The sequence below is a fragment of the Chrysemys picta genome, chromosome 3, assembly GCF_011386835.1.
Source record: "Chrysemys picta bellii isolate R12L10 chromosome 3, ASM1138683v2, whole genome shotgun sequence".
NCBI classification, from domain to species: domain Eukaryota; kingdom Metazoa; phylum Chordata; order Testudines; family Emydidae; genus Chrysemys; species Chrysemys picta.
Window position 1 is genome coordinate 194,111,155 of NC_088793.1, and position 27,796 is coordinate 194,138,950.

The 27,796-nt window shown below is 39.3% G+C and overlaps 1 protein-coding gene across 2 annotated transcripts in view; it reads right to left on the bottom strand.

Moving 5' to 3' along the window:
* Nucleotides 1–27,796, bottom strand: part of UGP2 (UDP-glucose pyrophosphorylase 2) — a 41,517-nt gene that overhangs the window by 10,472 nt on the left and 3,249 nt on the right. For both annotated transcript variants that reach the window (XM_008172375.4, XM_005287209.5), the window contains exons 2-4: nt 20,916–21,043; nt 19,251–19,358; nt 1,591–1,776 (exon numbers count right to left, since the gene is read on the bottom strand). In XM_008172375.4, coding sequence (XP_008170597.1) covers nt 1,591–1,776; nt 19,251–19,358; nt 20,916–21,029 — 408 coding nt within the window. In that variant the 5' untranslated portion in view covers nt 21,030–21,043. The remainder of the gene's footprint in view (nt 1–1,590; nt 1,777–19,250; nt 19,359–20,915; nt 21,044–27,796) is intronic.

The following is a 27,796-nucleotide window of genomic DNA, read 5'->3' on the forward strand; positions in this document are numbered from 1 at the left end:
ACTGAATGCAAGAACTGGGCACAAGACTAAATCTTTGTCTGGGACTGCAGCTCACCTTCCTAGCTCTTGGGGAAAGTACCACCAGACACACCAATATATGTACTCCAAACTAAAATACTTTGGTAAGCATCTAAAACTAGAAAGAACTGCGTGAGGAAACTAGGGCAAGCCAATATCCTACTCTTTCATGGCCATCTTACTTATCTCCTGTAAGAAGAACTAAGTAGCATTGTAAATGTAAAGAGGTAAATCTATAACAGCCAAAATGCCCTCCCAAAACCTGCTTTTCGGAGGAATAAATGCCAATCACTTCTAAAATCTGGATTTTACTGAGAAGAGAGTATACTTGGAGTGAAGCTAAAAACATTTGGTGTGGCAAGAGGGAGGGTTAAACTTAGAGAAAACAAAGCTTTAAAAGCTACTCTTGGGACTAAGATCCAGGGGGGGACGAGGGGGGGGGGGAAGAGGAGAAATCAAACGTGTACCGGGGATTTTGCTGCTTAAGGCCCTGCTAAACTCTGCAGTTTGATCCATGGTACTTTAGAAGTACAAGCACTGTCTGGGTTAGCATGCATGCTGATTTAACCATGTCCAGAATGGTGTGAACCAGCAGTTCTCAAACTTTAGCAACCCAAGGACCCCCATTTTGATTTTAAAATTTTGGGGGAGCCCCAACACCACCGCTCAGCCCCAAGCCCCATCCCCAGTCCACCCCAGGCCCCACCCCCAGGCCACCCCTTCCCCCACTCACTCCCCCCTACCCTCACTCACTTTCACCAGGCTGGGGCAGAGGGTTGGGATGCAGAAGGGGGTCCAAGCTCTGGGAGGGAGTTTGGGTGCAGGCACAGGGAGAGCGTCTGGGTGTGGATGGGAGTTCCAGGAGCGGCGCAGAGCCAGGGCAGGCAGGGAACCTTAGCTCCACTGCGCCGCCAGACTTTTAGCACCTAAAATCTCCCGGTTTGGCTTCAGTAGCCTTCAGGAGATAGAAGGAGGCAGAGAAGTTGAGGGAGGAAGGGGAAGGAGTTGATCAGTGGGGTCTGCAGACCCCAGTTTGAGAAATGCTGGTGTAATTCAATTATTCAAGGTTCTCCACCCATTCCATCCACATAACATATGCGATACTTTATTTTTATCCTCTTTTCAGTGCAATTCCCTGCATCCCAGCGTGTTGGGGGTCTTCCATTGCCCTGCCTATCTTCTTTTGGGAAGCTTCCATCATAGTCACAATCTAAGGACCATATGGGATTCCCTACCATCTCTGTTAATGCTGCTACTTACTCAGCCATGGTGGGAGTGGCCGTGTGCATCACTACTAAGTAGTGCTCACAATCCCGTCCCAGTGCAATAACTCTCAGCACTCCCAATCGCTAGTGACAGAGAACAGAACAGGGATTGGATTCCAGTTTCCTACCTAGTAGGTCAGAGCAGTACCCCTCAGATGGCCCAGTTTCAATTTTTAATCGAATCAGATTAGTCAGTGGAAGTGTTTCTAAATTAGCAAGAATTTCAATAGGAGTTTTAGCCTACGCTCGGATTCACAAAGTATGTTGTTCCCACAATGGCTTTCAGAGCAGATCAAAAGTTTCTTACCTCAATCTGCTGAACTGTCAGGTCCAAGAAGGTGTTTTCATTCCGCACGCCGATAAGACTTTTTGGGCCTTTACAGCCCATGCTAGTGCCCAAGCCACCATTTAGTTTCACTACAACCAGTTTGTTCAAGACTGAGGTGATGTTAACAGGCAACCCCCTGGCCCTTATCTTCTCATAGGGCTGAATCTGTAAGGAAGCAGCAATTTTAGAAGGTATTCAAGTAAATTTGTCAGAGGTGACTGAAATAAACTAACATCTTTTTGTAGCTCTTGTTACTCTTCCCCACTGCTAAAAAGGGATTTCTAAAGGAACAGGAAAATATATCATGTAATAGAAAGGCTGAACTCTGAACTACAACTCCTTGCCAAAGTTCTCAACTTTCGTGTGTTAGGAAGTTACTCACCCCACCCCAAACTCCACCCCCCTTCTCAAATTTAAGAAGTTAATCTTCAATACCCAAATTTATTTGTGAGGCATCACTAGAGTGCCCAGCGTATTACAGACATGTAGGAAGATAAGGTTCCTACCCTAGACAGCTTATAACACCACATACAATACAGTTTGTTAAAAAATAAAACACATTTTCCAAGAGGAGAGGTTATTTAATAGACAAAAGTGTCAAGGAAAGTTTAAGCTTTATTCAAATGCAGATACTCCTCATCACTTCCCTCTTCCAGCCCACAGGGAAAGTGGGCTGGGTACGAACAGAGGTAAGGAGTAGGTAGAGGATCAGGACTGCATCCCCCGACTTGCAGTGGTCCACCCGAGGTCAGCAAGAGAACCTTTGTGAAGCTTTTATATACAAGTCCAACCCACCCACCCCAATAGCGAGCCTGCCTACCAATCAAGTCAAGTCTCTCTCTGTGGTTTGACTTTTTCTTCCTCTTAAAAGCAGCTTACTCTTGGCTGCAGCCTCTTGATGTTCTGTACTACGATCACCAAAGCAAACAAGCAGAGCAGGCTAAGTTTTAAAAATTCTTTGCAAGAGTCTAATCAGATTAATGTTGGTTCTCGGTACTAGGTCTGTTAATTTTTTTCCACCTTGCAGCAAAAGTTCCAAAATGCTTCTAACCCTTCTATTTTCAGAGTATTCTCAGCCAATTCACTTCAAATTTTGCAGAAAAAGTTCTCTCTTGTTTTCAGAAAGAAACTTTCAATTTTAAAGGCGATATGACTTTTCTAGATTCTGGGGTGGGTTGGTATGTATACAAAATTAGGCCTTATAAAAAAAACTCAGTTGTAACATCATTAGAGAATGCCTACACACACACACATACAAATGGGAAGGTATTGTTAAAGTGACATAGATTAATCCAGAACGATTAAAACAACTAATTCAGTGTTTCCCAAACTTGGGACGCCACTTGTGCAGGGAAAGCCCCGACAGGCTGGGCCGGTTTGTGTACCTGCCGTGTCCGCAGGTCCGGCCGATCGCAGCTCCCACTGGCCGCGGTTCGCCGCTCCAGGCCAATGGGAGCTGCTGGAAGTGGCGGCCAGTATGTCCCTCAGCCCGCGCCGCTTCCAGCAGCTCCCATTGGCCTGGAGCGGTGAACCGCAGCCAGTGGGAGCCGCGATCGGCCGGACCTGCGGACACGGCAGGTACACAAACTGGCCCGGCCCGCCAGGGGCTTTCCCTACACAAGCGGCGTCCCAAGTTTGGGAAACACTGATCTAATAGAATAAGGCTATAGAATGTTTTTCTACATTTTTTCTTTTGAAGGATGCTTTTAAAACATTACACGGATTATTTATGGCATTTGAAAAAAAAAATCTGAATGCTTCAAAAACTTCCAGCACAATGACACAGAAATTACTTCAAATTCTGGTTGGAATGTAGCAGAAATGCATCTGATTTATAACAAGACATGGACTAAATAAATTTGAGGACTTCGTGTTCACTTTGGGTATGCTGGAGGAAGAGGGGGAAAAAATGGAAGACAACATTACACGAGAACAAGAAGTTCATGTTCTGGTTGAGCACAGAGGAAAAAAAACTGTATTGCACAATTGATATTCCTGACCAATACAACGAGATGGTAGACTAGAAGGAAACTCTTACATTAGAGGAGTTCTGCCATTTACAGCTAGGAAGGAGCTTGCTTTCCATTAAATGAACTTATCTTTTCTTAGTTGTCTAGTTAGTCATTGTGCCACAGCTACCTCGTTATTCAAATAGTGGAAGTTTGCCTAACCCAAGTGTCATAGTGCAATCTATTATAGTTACTCCATTACCTTAGAACATTGGCCCAAGGCCAAAACTATTTATTCAACAGAAGTAATTGATTAACCATCTTTAAGGCAACATGCCAGTTTCCCTTCCTTTAAAAAATTTTAATAATGAAGTTTTGATGTTTAATATGCATGGTATTTCAGTGGAGGAAACGGATAGTTTTAATGGATTTTTACATAAAAGGGCATTTTAAATTGTGCTACAAGATTAGGAAGTTTACAAATGAGGGCGGACAGCGTCCTATACCCTAACACTAGGACACGTCACAGAACAACCTTAGCAACTGAATGGCTAGGTTTTGGAGAGTAAATAGCATATCTCAAACTTAAATTAAATTATGAAGTTTACCAAATGCAAACAGAGGAAATCTCTGTAACTTTAAGGGCTAGCAATTTACTTCTATAAATAAGAAAACTTAGATTTTCCTGCACAGTAGCATCAGTTGTAGAGTTTCCTACTTGTCCTTGGTGTGTGGATTTTCCAAAGACTTGAGGGGGTAGTACTCCCCAACACCCTTTGTTGCATGAAGGGAAGATCCAGGGAACAAGCCAAACCACTTAAGAATATTTTTATAAAAATTTTGTTTGAATAGATTCCTCCTTACTTACCAACAAAATGAGAGTCCAGAGTTTATTACTCGTATAGCACCATATACGTATATGCTGCATTTACACCCCAAGTAATTATAGGCCTGTGAGTCTGACATTAATCCCAGGCCAAGATAACGGAGTGGCTGATATGGTACTAGATTAGTAAAGAATTAAAAGGAGGGTAATATAATTAATGCCAATCAACATGGGTTTATGGAAAATAGATCCTGTCAATCTTTTTTATGAGATAGAAAGTTTGTTTGATAAAGGAATAGTGTTGATGTAATAGACTTAGATTTATGTAAGCCATTTGACATGGACGCGCATGACATTTTGATTAAAACAGTGGAACAATATAAAATTAACATAGCCAGTTTTTAATCCATTTAATATGTGCTGATAGGTCTTAAAATGTAATTGTAAACAAGGTAATCATCACAGAGCAGGTATGTTTCTAGTAGGGTCCTACAGGTATCAGTTCTTGGCCCTATGCTATTTCACATTTTTATTAGTGACCTGGAAGAAAACATAAAATCATCACTGGTAAAGTTTGCAGATAGCACACAAATTAAGGGAGCAGTAAATAACAAAAAGGACAGGTCACCGACAGAGGGATCTGGATCACTTGGAAAACTGGGCGCAACCAAACAATATGCACTTTAATATGGCTAAATGTAAATGTATACATTTAGGAACAAAGAATACAGGCCATGCTTACAGGATAGGGGATTCTATCCTGGGACGCAGTGACTGAAAAAGATTTGGGGGTCGTGGTGGATAACAGTTGAAGATGAGCTCCCAGCGCAATACTGCAGCCAAAAGGGCGAATGCAATCCTTGGATATATAAACATGGGAATCTCAAGTAAGAGTAGAGAAGTTATTTTACCTCTGTATTTGGCATGGGTGCAACCACTGCTGAAATACTGTGCCCAGTTCTGGTGTCCACAGTTCAAGAAGGATAATTGGAGAGTGTTCAGAGAAGAGCCATGAGAATGATAAAAGAATTAGAAAGCATGCCTTATAGTGATAGATTGAGCTCCTTGAGTATGTTCATCTTAACAAAGAGAAGGTTAAGGGGCGACATGATTATGTAAATACGTACACTGGGAACAAATATTTAATAATGGGCTCTTAATTCTAATAGAAAAAGGTATAACATATCCAATGGCTGAAAGCTAAATTCAGATGACCAGAAATAAGGCCTACATTTTTAAGGTAGGGTAATTAACTGCAACAATTTACCAAGGGTCATGGTAGAGTCTCCATCACCGACAATTTTTAAATCCAGATTGGATGTTTCTTCTAAAAGATATGCTCTAGAAATTATTTTGGGAAAGTTCTATGACCTGTACGTTACAGGAGGTCAGACTAGATTATCACAGTGGCACCTTCTGGCTTTGGAATCTAAAAAGTCAAGATGGAAAAGCTCTCCCAAAGATCTTCGTGTAAGTTGTCTCTCTTTCTGTTCTTGAGAGAACATATGAAGTGGTGAAGGGGATGAGGAATCAGTAAAGTAATACATACACAGAGATCCTCAGTGACTCTGCAGTGTGAAATTAGGAAATCAAATACCAGCTCTCAAAGTTTCAACCTGGAGATGCAAAGGCTCAGCTACTACTACTACTCTATTATATCAGTAATAAATCTGGAGTAACTCCATGATGAGAGTCACATCAAATTAACATTGCTGCTCCAGATTTCCACCTCCCTCCCTCGATATAAATGAGAACTGAATCTGGCCAAATACCTTACCTTACTTGTTAATTAGCTTGTTTAAAGCAGTTATCCAGGAAAACCAACCTTAAAAACCCCACCCCCTCATTTAACACCTTTTTAAGAAAGAAAGATTAAGATGAATTTACTTAACTTTCCATTATAAATTAACTAAAGATGTTACGTCTTCAGAAGCTAGTCACATTCTACATGCTAGAAAAAATGGAATGGTTCCTTAGAGGAACCAGCAGCATACACTTCTAAAACCTGCTCTCTGTTACTCCACAAAGATGGCTGTTTATTTTTGATATTGCAAATATAAGCCCAATGAATTTTCATCAAGATTCCTCTCAAGAAATTTAGAATTTAATGCCTCCATTATGTAGCAGAGCTTTCTAAATGGTATTTAAGTGGTATTTAAGTGATGTAAAGATTAAAATATTCATACCCCCAAATCTTCTGTGAAGTGATACGTTTCAGATTTCAGATTCTAAGTACACTGCTGTAAACACAACAATCAGAGAAATTGATTGTTTCAGTTGTCTTTACCAGGAGATTGCAAACAAAACCACAAGCTGAACACTCAAACTTGTCAGTTAAAACAAGCCTTTACATCTATGCCAGAGCGCAGTATCCTGATTTCTATTACTATAATCCGAGATTTCACACACTTAAATTAATGACCTCTGTAAACTACAGTAAAATCTTGAGACTATACATTTAACCAGAAGAACAAACCCATCTTTGTATCATCAGTCCTATAACAGGTTTAAACAAATCTAATAGTGTCTTTTTACACCATCATCTAGAAAAGATTTATGGCAAGTTTGGGTTTTTTTTAAAAACTATACCAAAGACAGTGATTTATGTATCCTCTGAACTTAAAAAGTACATACTAAGTACTCTGGAAGGTCTAGTAGCATCCTGGTTTTTTGTGCATAAATGTGTGATTAGTAATAGATGAAACATCTGTTCCTTCATCAAGTCAGTAGGTGGAAAAGGGAGTAAACATTCAAGGAAAGTGATAGGTAAGCTTTCTAAAAAGAATGTGTGTGCACTATCCCCTAATGGTTTTAAGGATACTATCATGTAATCCAAGATTCAATTTCCATAGTGTCAAATAAAATCCCATACATTAGCCCTGATGCTTCTCGCCCTTTAAGCAGGTCAAAGGGAGTGGATGCAGGCTCAAAACAGCACTAATTCCCCCCTGGGACTTCTACTCTTACTTCCCACTTCCCTCCCAAGGAATGGCAGAGGAGGATGGGAAAATACAAACAACATTCAGCCCATTGCAGCTTGGCTTCTAAGGGTGGCATGTGCCACGGAGGGGGAGATTGGGGACTTTACATAGGTGGGGTCTTCAGAAAGCACCCCCCCTCACCCAGCAAGATTTTGGAGAACTCTGAGAAATTCAGGTTCCTAAATGACTCTTCTCCCATAGGTGTAGAGCAAACTCATTTTAAACACACACACAATCCTAGACTGTCCCCGTGTGATCCAGAGGTTACAGCAAAGATTCAAATGTTGGTAATCTGGAATTTATCCTGAGTTCCAATCCAACTCAGCTATAAGCACCAACACAGAGCGCTGGGGGAATCCAAAGCAAGTAAAAGGTCACTAGAACGTGCCTCAGCCAGTCTACTATAATAGCAGCAACATCAAGTCTCCATGAAAGAGACAGCTTGAAGAACAACCGCAAAAATAAAAAGGGCCTTTTCATATTGCCCGTACAAGTACTTTATGTTGCAGAGTAACAGTACAGTTCTTCATTAACAGGAACGTAACTGGCAATACCTAGGGTTATTCAAACTAAAATTATGACAGAAGAGGCTTCCAAGTTCTGTAGAGTTGTTTTATTTATAGCCTAGGAAGAGAAGCTCATTTATTCCAGGAAGAGAGGTGCAGAGAATTAAGAGACTGATATTAGAAGTCCAAGTTGGTTTAAAAAAAAATAAACTTTTTTTAAATAGCTACAGCCAGCTCACTGTAAAGTACGTGGTAAAAGAAAGCATTTTAAACCAGCACCAATCAAAGCTAAACGCAGCTACTCAGGGAATGAATGATGGGGAAAGAACAGTTATACATAGTCGTGTTGCATTATTTTATGTTTATATTTAAATAGACATACACACTCTTTTGCTGGATTATGTGGAGCAGTGCAAGGCATTCTTGGTGGCAATGCTATTTGAGTCAAGCAGCAGGAGAATTTTTGTAGATTTTGAGAGCCATAGAATTTTACCCAGTAACTCCTGCATCAAGCCCATGGCTTTGGGTCAAGTTAGAGGAGAGAGTTTGAATGCCAAGCATGGTTACTCGGTTACTGCAGTTACACTTCAAAGGAAAAGAGAACTTGGATGCTTTAGAACAGGGGTGGGCAATAATTTTCGCAGGGGGGCCACTCCACGAATTTTGGTAAGTCGCCACGGGCTGCACATTTCTACTATATTAATGGAGGGGGTGTGGAGTCTGGGAGGGAGTTTGGGGGCAGGAGGAAGCTCCGGGCTGGTACAGAGTGTTGGGGGTGCAGGAGAGGGTGAGGGGTGTGGGCGCTGGGAGGGAGTTTGGTGCAGGAGGGGGCTCCGGGCTGGGGCAGGAGATTGGGGGGCAGGGTCTGGGAATGAGTTTGGGTGTAGGAGCGGGTTCTGACCTGGCGCGGGGGGGAGTGGGGGTGCGAGGTACAGGCTCTAGCTGGAAGGCGCTTACCACAGGTGGCTCCCGGCCAGCGGCAGGCAGCAGGGCTCAGGCAGGCTGCCTGCATTCCGTGGTCCCACGCCACTCCTGGAAGCGACTGCAGCAGGCTGCTGCTGGCACGTCTCTGCGTGCCCCTTGGAGGGAAGGGGACAGTGGGTCTCCGTGCACTGCCCGCATCCACAAACACTGCCTCCGCGGGCCATATTTTGCCCACCCCTGCTTTAGAACGAGCTTCAAAGAAGACTGCCATCTAGCCATCCTGGTCAAACGAAAATCTCTACAAGGGATCCATTTGTTGGGAGGAAAAGGACATAAACAAGTCCATGAACTCTAAAATATTAGAAACTGTAATAATGCAGTTTTCACAAGTCAAGCAACCAAGCTTTCATAAACAACATTTGACCGTAGGCATTATCATACTGTATCAGACCAGTGGTTCATCTACTCCAGTATCCTTTCTATAACAGTGACCAGTATTACATGCTTCACAGTAGGTTTGAAACAAAATGCATATAAGCCTGGCGTAAGACAAGTTTCACACAACATACCAGCACAATTAAAAATCCCCTACATCTTTTCCCCCCTTGCAGACTTTCAAGTATAGCTGGTTATTCAAGAAACCCGACTCATCTCCCCAGCACACTCCTCAGAGCTAGATCCTCCCATAAGGGGAGGAATTACCAGCCAAAAGCAGTAAGGACACAGAAGGTGTGGGGGGAATGAACTGAAATGCATTGTTCCCCTTCCCCAGAATTCATTTCACACGGAGTGGCAAAGTCTAGAGATTGCCATCCCCTTGGAAGCCATGGGAATCGCCCAGCATATAACAATGACTAGCATATTAGCATTATCCCTTACAAAAATCTCCACCTCCTCCAGAGGAAAGGGTTCAAAGTCCAGCTGAAAACAGGGCCTCAGTCTGTGGTATTAGCCCAGCCCCCGCCCTTTCCACATAAAAGACAGCCAAGCATGTGCTTGAGTGACACCTGAGAGTGCTCGGCACTCCCTCTGCAGTGTCTTTTTAATGCTATCCCCCCTGCATAGAAGAATGCTATCCCTCCCCTTGCCAGAGGGTGATTATTTGGAAACTGCACAATTTGAAATTAACAGAAGTTCCAATCAGTTTTGCAGAAAGGATGAGTTGGCTACAGCTATCAAAGATCAGCACCAGAACGCCCCACATTTGGGAGCAAACCACAAGGGTTGGCCAGAAAGCAGTTGCATGGCATGGAGAAGGTCTCTTCTGTTGAGCAGATAATGGCCAATGCTAGAGAAACACCACCAATATGTTTGGACTTTATAAGGAGTGTATGCGCAGGGAAACCCTTTTGCAATGTTATCCGGGACCTAGGTGACATAAGTAAGATCCTTGCAAGGGTCTTTGTTATGAGCAAGTTTTCAAAACATTAACATGCCAAATCATGGACAGAATGTGATCTTTATCCCTGATGGCAGTCCCTCTGTGCTATTTCAAATGCACATCCGTTCAGGAATACCATCTGTTCATAGCAAGTTTATTCTGTCCCTAGTTCATCTATTCTGCTATATTTTCAAGAGGAAGCACACAGAATAAATGGAAGAGGCAGGACTCAGGATACGGTAACTTCACCGCACGCAGGATGTATCTGAATAAACTACAAATGGGAGGGAAGCCTGAAGGTTGCAAGTATGGATTTGTCAAAAAAACCACGAGTGACTTATACAGCATAAGAGGGCATTTATATAAGAAAGAGGAAAGACTGATGAGAGGACAGCTACCTGATTCTGAATGTGTGTTTAGGAAAAGCAGCAAGCCGACATCTGCTTTCTGCAATTCCTACCTAAATGACTTGTCAAAAAATGCTGCATCCTTTAGATCATTTCACTCAGCTCTTATACACAGCACTGTCTTATTACCCACCCATGAGCATGCTAAGTGCTTCACTGAAATGCACAGGAAATCAATTCCTGCTCTAAGGAGCTTACATTATAAACACTGGATATGACAGACACATACTGAGAACAGAAGGGACAAGGAAGGACATGATTTACAGAAATAAGATTAGTGTTACTCATTTTAGACATATATACTTCTTGGCAATGCAGAAGTTGGGGGGGGGGGATTTAAGCTACATTTATTTTTTTTAGGCAATGCTGATGTGTATTTTTTAGGAGTGATGTGAATGAGGTAAGGCTCGGAGTTTGACTAATAGATTTTACAAATTTGTTCCAAGTGTAAGGGGCAATGTGGATGAAGGCATAGAGATATCTGTGGGAGACAAAGGGAGCACTGAGACTGGCATCACAGGCAGAGTGGAGAGGAACACAGCACCCATGTTGGTCAATGTGTACACTGAGGGCATTTTTTAAAAAATAGGGTATAATAATGTGTTAAGATTCAACTCTAGAGGACTGCTTGAGTAATAGCACAAGATGGATACAATCAACTATCTTGTCCTCAACCCTGGGAAACATAAAGACTACTTGCTAGTGGGTAGGAGTTGTTGATATTGATTCTGTTCCTTCGTAACTTAATTTATTGAGATGAATTCAAGTAGTAGACAAGTTTAAGTATATTTTTGATATTCAGTCATGTCCTTATCAAAATCAATGTATCACAAGCCCCTCCCACGCCCGAATCATGCAGGCTGTTCCCCTCACACCCCAGGTGACCTCACCATATCAACATACCACCTCAGGTCTCCATTAACGCAATTCCCTCCCAGTAGATTTTCCAGCAGGCCTTTTCCATCACTTGCAATTTATGCAGAATGAAGTGCCAGGCTTACTCAAGTAGGATTAAGTTACATCCCTCTCTCCATCCCTCCCATGTTCTTTACTCTGGCTTTCTAAAAAGAGCTAGACTAACGTTAAGTTGATCCTCTTCTTCCTTACGTCTCCAAATAGGAATAGGTCCTAGCTGTAAAACTGGAGCCTTCTGACAGAACGTTAGGAAAAAAAACTTTTATTAATTTCATCTAAAATTGGTGACCTTTACTGTCAGGGCCCCTAGGGTGTTAAGCTTTCCCAAAACTGGTATTTGTTTCATCCCTGACCTCCATATTTTTCATGCCTCTTCATCCCTGGGAGTTTATTATAAAGCTATCATCATCCCGTTTATAAATCAAACAAGTTTAATGATTGCTTTAGTATATTTTTATAATGTACTGTTATGGAATGTTCCAGACATGTTGGCAGAGGGGACTGAATACTCACCAATGCAACCAGAACTCCTGGGCAACAAATGAGTTGCCCTGGCTTGTCAGCACATGGAAGCTCAATTAGAAATTCTGTTCCTGTTGAGCTCAGATATGCCATTAAGCAGAAGCTCTCATTGAAACGTCATTTTTACATAGCTGGTGAACTTTGTAAACTTCCTTGCTTTCATGGCTCTACTCCTTTTGGAAATTTCAAAACACATCCAAGTAGCAGGAGAAATTAAACCACCACAAAGGCATATGACATTTGAATTGTTTACAGGCTTTTAAGTCCTTTAAAAACTCATGCACTCAAGTTTTCCAGCTCTGCACATCTTGAACTCCATCAAATATGGGTCAAGATTATAAATGCCAGAGTTCTCATAGGTTTAAAAAAAGACCACGTACCAAATTGATTCAACAATAATCAAAGGCACCAGTTCTCATTAGGGATACTACAATAAACCACATTTGGAGTTTTGAGGTCAAAGTGTTCGAGATACAACATTCCCAAGTCAAAAGTCAGGAATTTTCAAGAAACTGATCGTTTGAAAAAAAAAAAAAAAAAAAAAAAATCAAAAACTGTCATAACTAATGCTTTGTCAGATTTCCAACAAACTTCCCAAAAAGACAGCCTCTGGCATAATAACCTCTACATGAGCAGCTTTGGCAAAATCTTGGGGATGGAGTTTGTGTGTTAAAATATGAGTTGGACACAACAGAAAGTTAGTCACAACTTTAATTATGGAAGACTTATCTCTAGAAGAAAGGAGATCAATGAAAAAGCTGAGAGCATAACAGTGCTAAAGACACACATACAGATTTCTCCCTTTCTCCACAAGTAAACATTACTCATGAAGAACTCAGTGTTCAAGTCTGTATCCTGAGGCTTTTCTAAAATTATATCTTCATCCCTGCTTTTGAGTTACCTAATGTTCCACTGCTTAGATCAACTTCTGTGAGAACAGAATTATCAATATTTATCTAACGAATGCCCTAGCCATGCTCACTAGCACAGAACATCACTATAGAAGTGATATTCAGTAGAAATATGTTTTATATGACCAGCTTTCATTCTCTGTACATCTGAAAGTCCTTTAGAAAAAAGTAATGGGTTAAACATTGATAGCGTACCAAGAGGTTAGGTAAACAGAGAATAGCTCTCAGCCTTGGACAGCAGAACTGCAACTTAGAAAGTCAGGGTGTAGAATTTATTCCCTGTATCTTTTTGAAAGTGCGGAGAGATTTAGATTCCACTGAGCCCATCACATATCAACTCAAGAAACCGCTGTGATCCATTTTATCCCAAGGATGGCAACTATCACATAGTATTGTTAGCACCTAATGTTAGCACTGAATGACTCCAAGTTTTCATAGATTCCAAGGCCAGAAGGAACTATTATGATAATCTAGTCTAGCCTGTGTTCTACAGGAGGTCATAGAACAACCCCAAGATATTTAATTGGGCAGATCTTTTAGAAAAAGATCCAATACTGATTTAAAAATGGTCAGTGATGGAGAATCTACCATAACCCTTGGTAAATTGTTGCAATGATTAATTTACCCTCGTCTAAAAATTTAGGCCTTATTTCCAGTCATCTGAACTCAACTTCCCGACACTGGATTGCATTATACCTTTCTCCGTTAGATTGAAGAGCCCATTCTTGATATTTGTTCCCTGTGCAGTTATTTATCTCCTGTAATCAAGTCACCCCTTAACCTTCTCTTTGTTAAACTAAATAGATTGAGCTCCTTGAATCTATCACTATATGGTAGATTTTCTAATCCTTTGATCATTCTCATGGCTCTTCTCTGAACCCTCTCCAATTTATCAACATTTTTCTTGAACTGTGGACACCAGAACTGGACACAGTATTCCAGCAGCAGTTCCACCTGTGCCAAATACAGAGGTAAAATAAAGTCTCTATTCCTACCCAAGATTCCCTGTTTATGCAACCAAGGATTGCATTTGCACTTTTGGCCACAGCATTGCACTGGGAGCTCATCTTCAGCTGTTATCCACCAGGACCCCCAAATCTTTTTCAGAATCACTGCTTCCCCCATCCTGTAAGTACGGCATACATTGTGTTCCTAGATTTATACATTTAGCCATATTAAAACATATATTGTTTGCTTGCATCCAGCTCTCTCTGTATCAGTAATCTGTCCTCTTCAGCATTTACCGCTTCCCCCAATTTGTGTGTCATCTCCAAACTTTATCAGTAATAATTTTATGTTTTCTTCCAGGTCATTGATAAAAATATTAAATAGCATAGTAGAAACACACCCGTTCGGTGGTGGTACTCCATTCACAATTACATTTTGAGACCTATCAGTTAGCCAGTTTTTAATCAATTTAATGTGTGCAATGTTAATTTTATATCATTGTAGGTTTTCAATCAACTCAAATGCCTTACAGAAGTCTAAGTTTGTTACATCAACATTATTGCCTTTATCAACAAAACTTGTAATCTTATAAAAAAAAATATCAAGTTAGTTCGACAAGATCTATTTTCTATAAACCCATGTTGATTGGCATTAATTATATTACCCTCCTTTAATTCTTTATTAATCAAGTCCCATATCAGCCACTCCATTATCTTGCTCAGGGTTGCTGTCAGATTGACAGTTCTCTAACTACCCAGTCGTCCCATATATCCTCTTTATATAGTGGCACAACATTCAGTCTCTTTCAGTCTTCAAGAACTTCCTGGTGACTTATTGAAGAAAAAAAATAAATCATTAACAGTCCAGTGAGTTCCTGAACCAGCTCTTTGAAAACTCTTGGATACAAGTTTTCTAGATCTGCAGATTTAAAAATATCTAACTTTAGTAGCTGCTGTTTAACATCTTCCTAAAATACTTGTGGAATGAAGATAGTTGTTCCCTCTCACCAAACACAGAACAGAAATGTATTGAACACTTTGCCTTTTCTCCTCTATTATTGATAATTCTACTATTTCTACCTAGTAATGGACCAATACCATAGTTAGGATGCCTTTTGTTCCTTATATACTTAAACTCTGTATTGTCCTTAACTCTGCTGGCCATAGATTTCTCATGTCCCTTTGCTTCCCTTATCAATTTTCTACAATTCTCAGCTTCTGATTTATATTCATTACTCTCTACTTCCCCTTTCTTCCATTTATTTATTTTTATAGCAGCCTTTATTTGCACTCTAAGTCACATTAAAACACCAATCAATATGGCTTTCTTCCTCGATTGTGGCTTTTTGGCATCTAGTAAAGTATTCTTATAAAATTTCTAATTATTCATATTTATCTGATTAAATTCTTCCTCCTAGCTGATTTAGCTCATAGTTGTTTCCACCCTTGTGAAATTGGCCATATTAAAAGCACGACATACATATAACTGGTCTGGACTTTATTCTGTTTGCACATTAAAAATGTGATAAGGTCACAACCACTTGTACCTAAGTTACTATAAATTTTTAGTTGTGTTCAGTTCCTCTTTCTTGGTCAAGGGGAGGTGTAATGTATAATTCCTCTGTCTTGGATATAACACTTTTTTTTAGTTAGGAAACTGTCATCTATAATATTTAGAAATTTCAAGGATGTTTTAGTATCAGAAACATGAGACATCCAGCATAGATCACTTAAATTGAAGTCCCCTGGGATCCTGTAGCTTTTTTTCCCTTCACATTGTAAATAGGTGAGTAAGGAGCCAATCACCCTGTTCCCCATTGTGATTTGGTGATCTGACCTCCACTAACACATCTTGTGCTTTATCTGTTAGGACATTGATCCATAAGCATTCAAGATCATTTTCTTCCAAGTTATCAGTGACTCGGAAACACAATGCCATCTTTGACAGAGAGCCACTCCCCCTCTCCTGTTGCCCACCCAATCCTTCCTAAATAGATTACCGTTGATTTTAACATTACAATCACGAGAACTATCCCACCAGGTTTCAATAACAACTAGATCAAATTTATGCTCACTGATAAACAAGAAGAATTGGAATCGCTCGTTACCCAGGCTCCTAGCATTGGCACATAAGAAATTATTTGATTGCCTCTCTTCACAGCCTCTGGTTCCTTAATTAATTTTGTTCTCAATATCTTGATTTTGTGCTGAGAGCTCATATCTTCCCTTTGTTTACCGTCTCCTTTTGTTATTACTTTAATGTCCTCCTATTGCTACAACTTTAATTTGGGACTTGGACACATTACTTAAGGGACAAAGCTATGAGTGTCAGCACTCCAGCCATAAAGATATCAGATCTCAGCAATCGTGCTTTGGACAAACTTAGAGTTCAACTTTACACACAGTGTTAATGTGCAGTTATGATTAGAATACTGTCTACTGACAATGTAGGTGCAGGTAACTGTCGTACTGCAGAATAGTTTTTGAGAATAATTTTAAAGGAACTATGTTATGCAGCACCATAGATATTCAATATGTCACCAGCTGTAAAAGCTTGAGCTCTCCTTTGTTGCAACAGCAACTGGGTTTTGAGCCTTTAGTACCAAACTTAAGGCAAGATACTTTTATAAGATTTTTCCCTTGGATACAAATAGAAAATGAATTTCAAGGGGTATCAGGGAGATTTACCATCATTCATATGAAAGAAAAATTATTGGAATGAAGCTATAAGCTTCATGTAAGTTCCAAATGAACTTTGTGGAGAAAATAAAGCTGTTTATTGGAGCAATAAGATACAACATAACACCAGAGATAAATTTATTTAACTAAGAATAATTATGTAGTAGTAGGAACAGGGAAGGAGGGTTTCCCCCGCCCCAAGTTGTTTATTTACCTCAATGGTATTTGTAAAGTAGTATGGTTTGATTCTGAGTTCATGATAGGTAATGGGATAACATCTATGGTTTTGAGCAAGACACATGAATAATTTAAGTGGCATGATGATGCAGAGCTATGGAACGATACAATTTAAAAAAAAATGTGAGCATAGGTCACATGAACAGGCTGTATGGCTGAAGGAAGTTTAGGCTCCAGGCGAAGAACCAGCGAAGCAGAAGACAGGTGAGATACTCATTTTCCCCCCAATACAGCCCTTCTTTCAGCCATGAGCTAAAATGACCCTTTTATTTGTGCTTTGAGAACAGACACTGACATTTATATCATAGCCCTCCAACTACTAAATATTAATCAGCAATGACTAAGATATTGTGGAATTGACGTTTTATTTTATAACTGGCTCCAGAAGTCACACCAGACCCAAACTGAAGAATAATCATACTGGTACTGGCCTCTGCACTATGTAAAGCTATTTTTACACAGTATTGTTAGCTGGTACACGAGGCAATACTGGAGGCACATTTTCCTCCCCCCAGAGAGACTTCACACAAAGTAGGACAAGTCTCATAGAAGGGACCATTGAGATCATCTAGTCCAGGGGTGGCCAACCTGAACCTGAGAAGGAGCCAGAATTTACCAACGTACGTTGCCAAAGAGCCACAGTAATACATCAGCAGGCCCCCATCAGCACCCCCTCCCCACCCCCGCTCCCAGCGCCTCCCACCCAGCAGCAGCCCTACTGATCAGTGCCTCCCCCTCAGTCCCCACATCTCCCGATCAGCTATTTCATGGTGTGCAGAAGGCTCGGGGGGGGGGGAGGGGAGAGGAGCAGCGAGAGCATGGCAGGCTCAGCGGAGGGATCGGAAAGGAGTGGAGTGGGGGCAGAGCCAGGGATTGAGCAGTGAGCACCCCCCAGCACATTGGAAAGTTGGCGCCTGTATTTCCAGCCCCGGAGTCAGTGCCTATACAACGAGCCGCATATTAACTTCTGAAGAGCCGCATGTGGCTCTGGAGCCACAGGTTGGCCATCCCGATCTAGTCTGACCCCCTCCACACTGCAGGCCACAGAACCTCACCCATCCACTCCTGTAATAGACCCATAGCCTCTGTCTGAGTTACTGAAGTCCTCACAGCATGAAAATAATTTTAAAGTTAAGATGACTAGATTTGGAAGAAATGTAGAGCTTGTCTACACTTAAAATGCTGTAGCGATGCAGCTTCACCGCTGTAGCACTTCAGTGAAGACACTACCTATGCCAATGGGAGACATTCTCCCATTGGCACAGGTACTCTAGCTCCCTGAGAGGCAGTAGCTAAGTGGACAGGAGACTTCTCCCATTGCCCTAGTGCCGTCTATACTGGGTTTAGGTCCGTTTAACTGGGTCGCTTAGGGGCATGGATTTTTCACACTCTGAGCAACATAGTTATACTGACCGAATGTCCTAATGTAGACCAGACCTTAGACTCGCTACAAGACTTCATCTTTCAACACCACTTTGGAGAGCAGCATCAGCATCTATTCTGCAGGCAGCTGAACATTCTATTCTGCAGCATACTTTTCAGTTGCAAAGTGGATCTTTAATTCAATCACTGCTGACAAATAGCATGGGGGCAAATAACGCCAGTCAACTCATGAAGATACTAACATCTCATGACTCCAATTCAGTTTTAATATACCAGGTTATTCTTCTGGGAGAGCAAAAATTCTCACATTCATAACTAAAGGTTAGATGTGTAAACAGCCAAGAAAGAGCCTAGGGCCATAGAAGAATTAATTAAAAACAAGGTTTGGTTCAGTGAACAATGCTTATCTCTACAAGAAATACTTGTGGGAAAATCTACTCTTTTTTGTTGCACCCTCTCACTTCAAAAGTTATTTTCTTCCCACACTTTATACAATACTGCAGGGAAATTGTGCTCTTTAAACAACATTAACTGTATTTCTAATTCCTTGATTTTATATAAACTTTTGTAAAGCAGAAAAAGTTTTGAGCTATAAAATCCAGGCCACTTACTATGCATCTTTTTCAAAATATTTAGTAAAAACTGATTGTCAGTGTCAATGTCATCTGGAATTTGCAACATGTTTTCATCTGGGGAAGGGGTGAGATGGAGACTCTAGATGTCCTGCATACTCCCGACACCACAAATTACCTTTCATTGCAAAGCATCAGATTAAACAGGCAAAGTTGTACTTATTACCATTTTTTTTAAGCAATGGACCAGTTAACAGAATAATACTAGGAGAGAACTTATGTACATATGTTAAGAAGGACCTGATATTCATGAGTACGTACAACATAGACCCATGTTTTAGTTCTCTCTGCAATAAAGATTTATTTAAATTGTTATTCCACTTTATCGTAAACAAACATGGCAATTATGTGCTTTGTATTGTTGACAATATATTTCAATGCAAGCAGTGATTACTAATTTTAAGATCCCATTGGCTGTTGTCATTTTATTGCAACTTACAGAGTCTTCTGGAGGTCTCTGAATTTTCTCCCAGTTCACAGAAGGTCCCTTTTCTTGCAAGAATCTGTGGAATAGCTTCTTAAACCCTTCAAGGTCTTTTTTAGTGTGCTACAAGAGGGAGAGAGTGGATGAGTTTTAGAAATAATGGTATTTTGTGTTTACATAGGTTTATCACAAAAGCATTTTACAAACCTGATCTACAATCTGTTCATAAGAATCATTCATCCAACATTTAAATGTAGCCAACTTTGGGGTGAAACACAGCAACACTGCATAACACCTTAGGACAGGAAGCACAGAACACCTTATCCAGTTGAAACTGCAGGGAGAATAAGTTGGGAAAAATGGCCAAAGTTTTCAAACCAAAGTGCCTGTAGTGCAGGTCCTAAATAAGTACTAAACGTCACTAAGTTAATGGTGCCGAGTACCTGCAGCTCCCACCAAAAAAAAATCAGGACACTTGTTTGAAAATGTTGGCAAATACATAATTACCTAAATTAAGTTTGGCCAGGACCTCAAGGTATAATGTTCCTATTCCTTGGAGTATGTAGGATCTTTAATAACCAGAAATGGTGAAAAGTTCAGTAATAACTCAGAGGCAAAATTGCAACCCTCCGCATCACCAGCATCACTTCCTTCAATAACTTAAGTTTTTCTTGGAAGTCTCTCCTCCACATAGGGTCCAGGCCAAACCCTACTCTTCTCAAGATTACACAGAATCACAGCACATTCTAAAAGTAGGGATTATATTAGTCTGACTACACAACTGCAGTCATATACCAAGTATATTGTTCTATACACAGAAGATCCATTAAAAAAAACCTTGAGAGGGAAAGACTACAAAGTCTTCCTCACAAATTTCAGATAATAGACAACTTTGTGTGCATCTTGCTACAATTTTCAGTTTCAGTCAAATTGTTAAAACAATCACTGAATAAAAAGGTTTTCACCTTGACTACTTTGTCACATTTCAACAACTTGACTGTTTGTTACTCTACTTCTGTTCTCTTCTCAAATTGGCTCAGTTTTAAAAAAAATCAGAGTAATTTTGGTGATAACCCACTTCCAAGCACCATGAGAAGTGATTAAATTATCTGAACTAAGTTAACATTTTATGTTCTTGGATAGGTTTCTGTGGACTATTAAACATTTACGTATTTTTATAATTTCAGTTTCAATTTGATTGGGGAGGAAAAATATTACAGCTTGAACATATCTTTTCAAATTCTTCATATTCTTTCAATTGAAATTTAAGTTTTACATACAGTATGGAACCACTAGCAAGTTAGACTATTGGTTAGTCTATGTATTGTATGATTTAAAAAATTTAACAGAAGGTCAGTCACATTTACTTGTCTGTTGGAGACATGCTTTTTCAAACTGTGGAGCAGGAGAGGGGGAAAGGTTTGGAGAAACAGGTTTTATTTGTGAATGTTTCCAGCTACCAATTCAATAATTCATTATCTTGGTGGCCAAAAGCCTTGAGTACTAGTCCTCCACATTCAACCCTTAAACTAAGCATAATCTCTCTTCCCCTTCCTCCTATTTTGTACCATATCTTCCCTATTGTGTATTTTTGACAGTCTCTCTCTCTCCACAAAATTCATTTAAACAGGAGAAGTTATATAGAGGCATTTTTAGAGTTACATCTTTTGTAGTCCTTACCTCTAGCTCATTCTGAGGTGCAGTTGCAAGTATTTTCTCAAGTTCAACTTTCATTAAATATTCCAGTTCTTGTCGAATGACTTCTTGAAACTGGGACGTGCCAGCTTGAGACATTGCTTTTCTATAATCTTTTTTAAAAAGATAAGAAAGAAGTTGAAGGGTGGGAAAAATCATGCCCTCACTAAACTCCAAGCATCTAAAAGCAGCAATGCTGTAGGCATCTTTTTTTAAAAAAAATATATAATCCAGACTTGTTTTGTTGTTATATTAGTATACCCAGAAAAATACAAGTTGCCCATCAAAAATCTCTTATGTATAAATACCAAGTAGTTTGGAGGAGAATAAAAGGCATGGAAAAACAAGAATAATTTCAATAAATAAAATTACGGAAGACCCACAATCTAGATACAAATTTCTGTGAAGAGAAACCTGGACTCAGTCAACTGCATCACGATATTGTACTAGAATAGCAAAGAAAATATAATGATAATGCTCTTCAGCAATACATGTTTGTTTTCCACAGTGTGCATTTTATAAAGACTAACTTGTCTGACCAAAAATAAAAAATATGTTGTAGTAATCTAGACAGTGAACTTTCAGGCTGTCCTCAGTCAGTTAGTTCCTGGTATATGTCTACATAACCTGTTTTTATCATAAGCATTTTCATACTGTAATATGTTACTAAGCAACCTAAAGAAATGGTTTGCCTATCACTTCAGCATGCACTTTGCTGCTGAAAGCTGATCATTACTCATATTTACAGAAATAAATAAATGATCAATAAAGTCTGCAAATATTGATTCATAGTATGTCAAAGGGGAAATCAGAAAATAGTTATTGCCACTTTTTCCCCCCTTCACAGTTACCAAAGCAAGCAAGTGGACATGATTGTAATCTCAGAAGAGTTTGCTTAATTTAATTTCTGCTGATATCCTTAAACAATCACTTCTCTGTAACAGAGGAAAACTATTGCCAAATAAAACTGGGATTTAAAAACATCCTGAACAGTTGTTTAAGGAGGAATAGGGGGGGAAATGCTTCAAATTTAGTTGTATTTACAAAGATTATTCAGAGAGGAAGTTATGCTTAAAAGAAAAGTTTATATAGAGTAGTCATTAAATTAAAATAATATTCCACTGAAATATTTTTGTAACAATGCAAGAGGCACATTCGTTTTAATACTGAAATTGTTTATACAAATCAAATCTGTGTCAGAATTCAATGACTGTGTAATTACCGCTTGGAAACTCACAGTAGCCATTTTCCTGACTGCACTGTCTTGCAGGTAGGAAAAAAAGAGTGCTGCAATGCACATACTGTGGTGCAACATGGGGGAAATGTAAGTCAGGACACCTGCTACAATTCCTAATCACTAAAAACAAATGTTTAATTTTACAGAAAAAAACTTTTAGAACCTATTAATTACATTTTCCCTTTTTAATAATTTTCAAATGCACATGCAGCTCTTCTTTTAAGAGAAATTCAGGTATTTATTCCTACAACAAAAGAATTGTCTACCAGTTTACTACCTTTTTAAAAACAACTGAAAGTGCTATTTTTTCATTTGCAGTTTGAGTTGATGTAGCAGGTTCCTTTACAGAAGCTTAAGCAGCATCCCAAGATGCAACACACTTTGTAAGTGTTTGTAGTCCTTGATACATGTTACAACATGTCTCCAAATTCAGCAACAACTTTAGGGCCCAATCAGTACAAATCAGGATCCCATATTTCACATATCAGAAGAAACAATGCAATTACCAAATTACCCGAGAGAGTACCGTTATTGTGAAATACTAACTACTTTTAAAAAAGCAAGTTAACTTATCCAACCTGCATTTATGTTGGAAAAATCTGTTAATTCCCATTGCATGGGAGACCCATTGCAAGTCACTGGGTATTATGACTTCGCACATAAGGAAATAAAACATATTTTGTGACTGATTTATTTGTGATAATACTTCTAATCAGTGTTTTGAAATATATTACTAAAATGCAATTACTTTTACAGAATGAGACCTCACTAAAGTACTAAGCTATTAAATTTATGCTGAAAATCTGTGCATGTGCGACTTATGAAATGTGGAAATTAGCAGAATCCTGACTACACAGCCTTTCATTCTAACTCTAAGCACCCAAAATCACTGACCTTGAAGGCCTTGCCTTCATACAATCATTTTTTTTTAAAAATTAAAAATCATATTTAAATCCTAATATAGATGGCACAGGTTGTAGTTTTAGCATGTTAGCTGGTCAAAGTTAACTTTACTCAAGCAGCAAATAAGTGTCAAAATTACAACTTGCCTTGTCCACATTAGAATTTTAATATGTGGTAGTGTTTTGGGGTGGGGGTGGAAGGCAGAAAGAGTTAAGTGCACCCAGTCCAAAATTATACTTTTAAAGAAAAGAGTTATGGAAGTGGAAAAGTTATTTTTAAAATTTAGCCTATTAATAGTCTTGTCAAAACGGAAAAAAAAGGCTACAGTGTATTATTTGTTGAAAAGACAAATACAGGTAGTTCCAAAACTGGATCCAACTTAAGTTAAACAAGTCTGGTAAGAAATTACATGTGATACTGCAAGGACTCCAAAGGAGTGCAGAGTTATAAGAGAAATAGTTGTATGAATTTCAGCTCCATTCCATTAACATCAAGCTATAAATGAAAGCTGAGATTTTTGTAAACAAGTGGCAGGTCTTTTTAAAGCAATGCATATATATTTAATACAGCATCAACAAGATTTTTTTTTTTTTTTTTTTTTGTTATTTGATGCCTAGAGATGTATAAGTGCATAGGCTAAAGGGAAACATATGTAATTATTCATTCAGATGAAGACTGGCCTTTATTTTGGACTACATATGTCCTTAAATACTTTGCTGAATAAATGCCATAACCCTTTCTGCCAAATGGTCTGTAAAAGTTTACCTTGTGTTATTTAATCAAAAATAATGGAATTATCAGAAGAATGTTGTTTAAATGTGCAGAATATGACAATAAAATAAAAGAAAGCCTTCATGTACTACTGCTTTAAGTATTTAATTGCAAGCGACAAGATTTCTCCCATTGTTTCTAAATCCTATTAGGCTCTTAAACTTCCTTAGCGTGAGCAGGAGAATATCATGATTTCCTATGCCTCTAAAACCATCCCAACAAAGAGAATTACATTTGTGTGTCTGCAGCACCACTGCCCAAAGCAGAGTGAAATAAACACACTGCTTGTCAGTTTCACGTTACTGCTCATGCTAGAGAACTGGTGGGAGGGAGGGCAGGAAGGAGGGAGACCAACTGTTGCCAATTGCTACCATATTTCATGATCTTGTCTTTTTGTTCTGTGTTTGTACAGCACCTAGCTCCAGGGAGTCCTCATCCATGACTCGGGCTTCTAAGAGCTACTGCAGTACAAATAAATAATCCATTTTCTTTGGCATATAACTAATTGTTCATTTCCAACTTTAACTTCTATAAAGCTAGAGCCCTAATCATGCAAACACATACAAGAGTAACTCTACATATAAGCAGACCATCACAGTTTTACTCCTGTGATTCAAGTTACTCACCTACCTATGCCTCAATCCTGCAAGCATATGGACAAATCTAATCCAACACTAAACCAAAGCAATTGTTAAATTTACCAGCCCAAGCTCATGGCTACTCCCCCATATTGATAACAATGACAGAAAAAAATAATTTTAATTGCTGATCTAAACACAGGTTTCAGAATGGTAACCGTGTTAGTCTGTATCAGCAAAAACAACTAGGAGTCCTTGTGGCACCTTTGAGACTAACACATTTATTTGGGCATAAGCTTTCATGGGCTAAAACCCACTTCATCAGATGCATGGAGTGGACAGGACAGGCCCAACAAAGAAAGCAACAGGACGTCACTAGCCATCACCTACAGCCCCCAACTAAAACCTCTCCAGCGCATCATCTAGGATCTACAACCTATCTTGAAGGACGATCCCTCACTCTCACAGACCCTGGGAGACAGGCAGTCCTCGCTTACAGACAGCCCCCCCAACCTGAAGCAAATACTCACCAGCAACTACACACCAGACAACAAAAACCACTAACCCAGGAACCAATCCCTGCAACAAACCTCATTGCCAACTCGGTTCGCATATCTATTCAAGGGACACCGTCATAGGACCTAACCACATCAGCCACGCCATCAGGGGCTCGTTCACCTGCACATCTACCAATGTGATATATGCTATCATGTGCCAGCAATGCCCCTCTGCCATGTACATTGGCCAAACCGGACAGTCTTTATGCAAAAGAATAAATGGACACAAATCAGACATCAAGAACTATAACATTTAAAAACCAGTAGGAGAACACTTCAATCTCCCTGGACACTCAACAGACTTCAAAGAAGCAATTCAACAAAAACACTTGAAAAACAGACTCCAACGAGAAACTACAGAACTGGAATTAATTTGCAAACTGGACACCATCAAATTAGGCCTGAATAAAGACTGGAAGTGGCTGGGTCACTACAAAACCTAATTTCCCGCTGCTGATACTCACACCTCCTTGTCAACTGTTTGAAATAGGCCACCTTGATTACATTGGCCCCATTAGCACTATAAAAGTGATTTTTCCTGTCTTGGTATTCACCCCTTCTTGTCAACTGTTGAGAATAGCTGACTTCTATCTTAACTGAATTGTCTTGTTAGCACTGACCTCCGACTTGGTAAGGCAACTCCCATCTTTTCATGTGCTGTGTATTTATACCTGCCTACTGTATTTTCCACTCCATGCATCTGATGAAGTGGGTTTCAGCCCATGAAAGCTTATGCCCAAATAAATGTGTTAGTCTCTAAGGTGCCACAAGGACTCCTCATTGTTTTATCTAAACACAGTTAGTAGCCACAGATAAGTAATTTTTTTCAGGACTATAATGAAAGGTAATAACCATGGCTCCATAAAATGAGATTGCACACAAAAGCATCTGATAATTGCAAAAGCAATTCATCAAGACTACATTGTCAAATGTCCCAATTACATATAAATAACAGACAAAAAAGAATTCTTGTCTTCCAAGTTATCTGCAACTACCTCATACTTTAGTGGGCATGCTGTGTTTCAACTGTTGTCTGAGGTCAGACTGGGGTGAGATTAAAAAGCGAATGACTGTTCACAGGAGTGGTCAATGTAGAAAATGAGTGACGCAGTATGAAAGTGTCAGAATAAGTTTGGAGTTTCAGAGAAAATTAAGTTTTGAAGGTTAACTGGCTGAGATCTTATTTATTAAAATTATTTAGCTATGATACAGCACAAAGCTCACCCCCAAATACCTCTGCCTGCATGAAGCACCTTTTATCGTGTAAATTAGTAGAAGTGGTTGAAAGGTGGAGAGTCAAAACTCAAGGCATATTTTATCCCTAATTCCAAGTATAGTTTTATCTTTGTTGTCTTCATTTGTGATCCTTTTCAGCAACCCCCAAATGTATCTATGGCGTGTACTGACAGTTATTTTAACTGCCAGGAAACCTACAGACAAATAATTTATACATTGACACTTGCCTAAACCTTAGTGATAAATTAGGCAAAAATAGTAAACAATAGGTTTTATTACCCTGCCAAAAATCAGAATAAAGACACACACTCTTTAAGGAAATAGTTTGGACTAAAATTTCAGTCCAATCTCAACACTAACTACTCTTTACATTAGAAAGCCTGTCACTAGTGCCAGTTTGTTTAGTTTTTTAAAGGTTCACAATTCAGCCAAAAGAGAATGTTTACAATGGCTTGAAACTTGGTATACAATGTCCCAGGAGGAAACCATGGTTCAAGAAACTTGTTGTGGCTAATATCTACTTTTAAGAACCTTTTAAATCTATTTGGTGTTATTAATTTAGATGATTGCTTATGCAGAGTATGCACAGTGAAGGCTGTCCGTCAGGGTGGATTTGATTTAAATCACTAGTCAGGAAGACTCGATTTAATCAAGGATTTCTACATAAAAGTGCATTCTTGTTGGTTGTTATAACCTTAATACATATTCTTCACAACTCCGAGACAGATGAGACCCAAACTGGGTCTCTTTTACGGCCTGCTGCCATTATATGTTTGCCCTTCTAGTGAGAGATGGTATGGTAGATTTCAAATCAATGAAGGCTACACTCAGAAAGACCTCAAGACTCCTGGAATACGCTGCTCAAACAGTTTCACTTTTGTTTCTACTGCCTGTCCCTCCAGTCTCACATTTATCTCCAGACTTCTTCTCCTTGTCCAGATCTATTCCGCCCCCAACAATCTTCTATTCATTTAACTTTTTGAAACTTTGCACTTTTAGAGAGGTAAGGGATTGACTCTGTGTTCACAAATTTGCAGAGGGACAATAGGGTTGAGGTCTGTTATTTCTCACCTCTATATATTATTTATTTAAAAACATTTTTGCTGTTAACAAGCATGTTATCTCTGGAGACAAAAATCCACAGTTTGAGAACTGCAAAACTAAGCATCTCTGATGGTATCTTCTAGGCTTACCACTGAGTCCCATTGGGTAGATAGAAAGATTAACCTAAATAATCTATACAGAAGTCCGTGGAACTCCATAAAATTGGGTCCCTAATTCCATGAACTATTGGAACTCTTTTACAAAACTTTTCTTAAACATTACATAAATATATTGTCTCATACTATAGAATTAGAATTTATAATCCCTATTCCATGATGAGATATCGTTGAGCTATAATGTATCTATTTTTAGATAGGTTTTTTCCTCAAAAAGCATTTTATAAAAAAAGTGGTTTAAATAAAAAAAAATCCAATTTTTTTTTTAATCATTGTTTTTTATCCACCCTGCTGTCCATGTCAATTAAGTAAAGAACAGCTAAACCTCAAAAGCGCTATCAGGAGTTCAGGGCACTCTGTATGT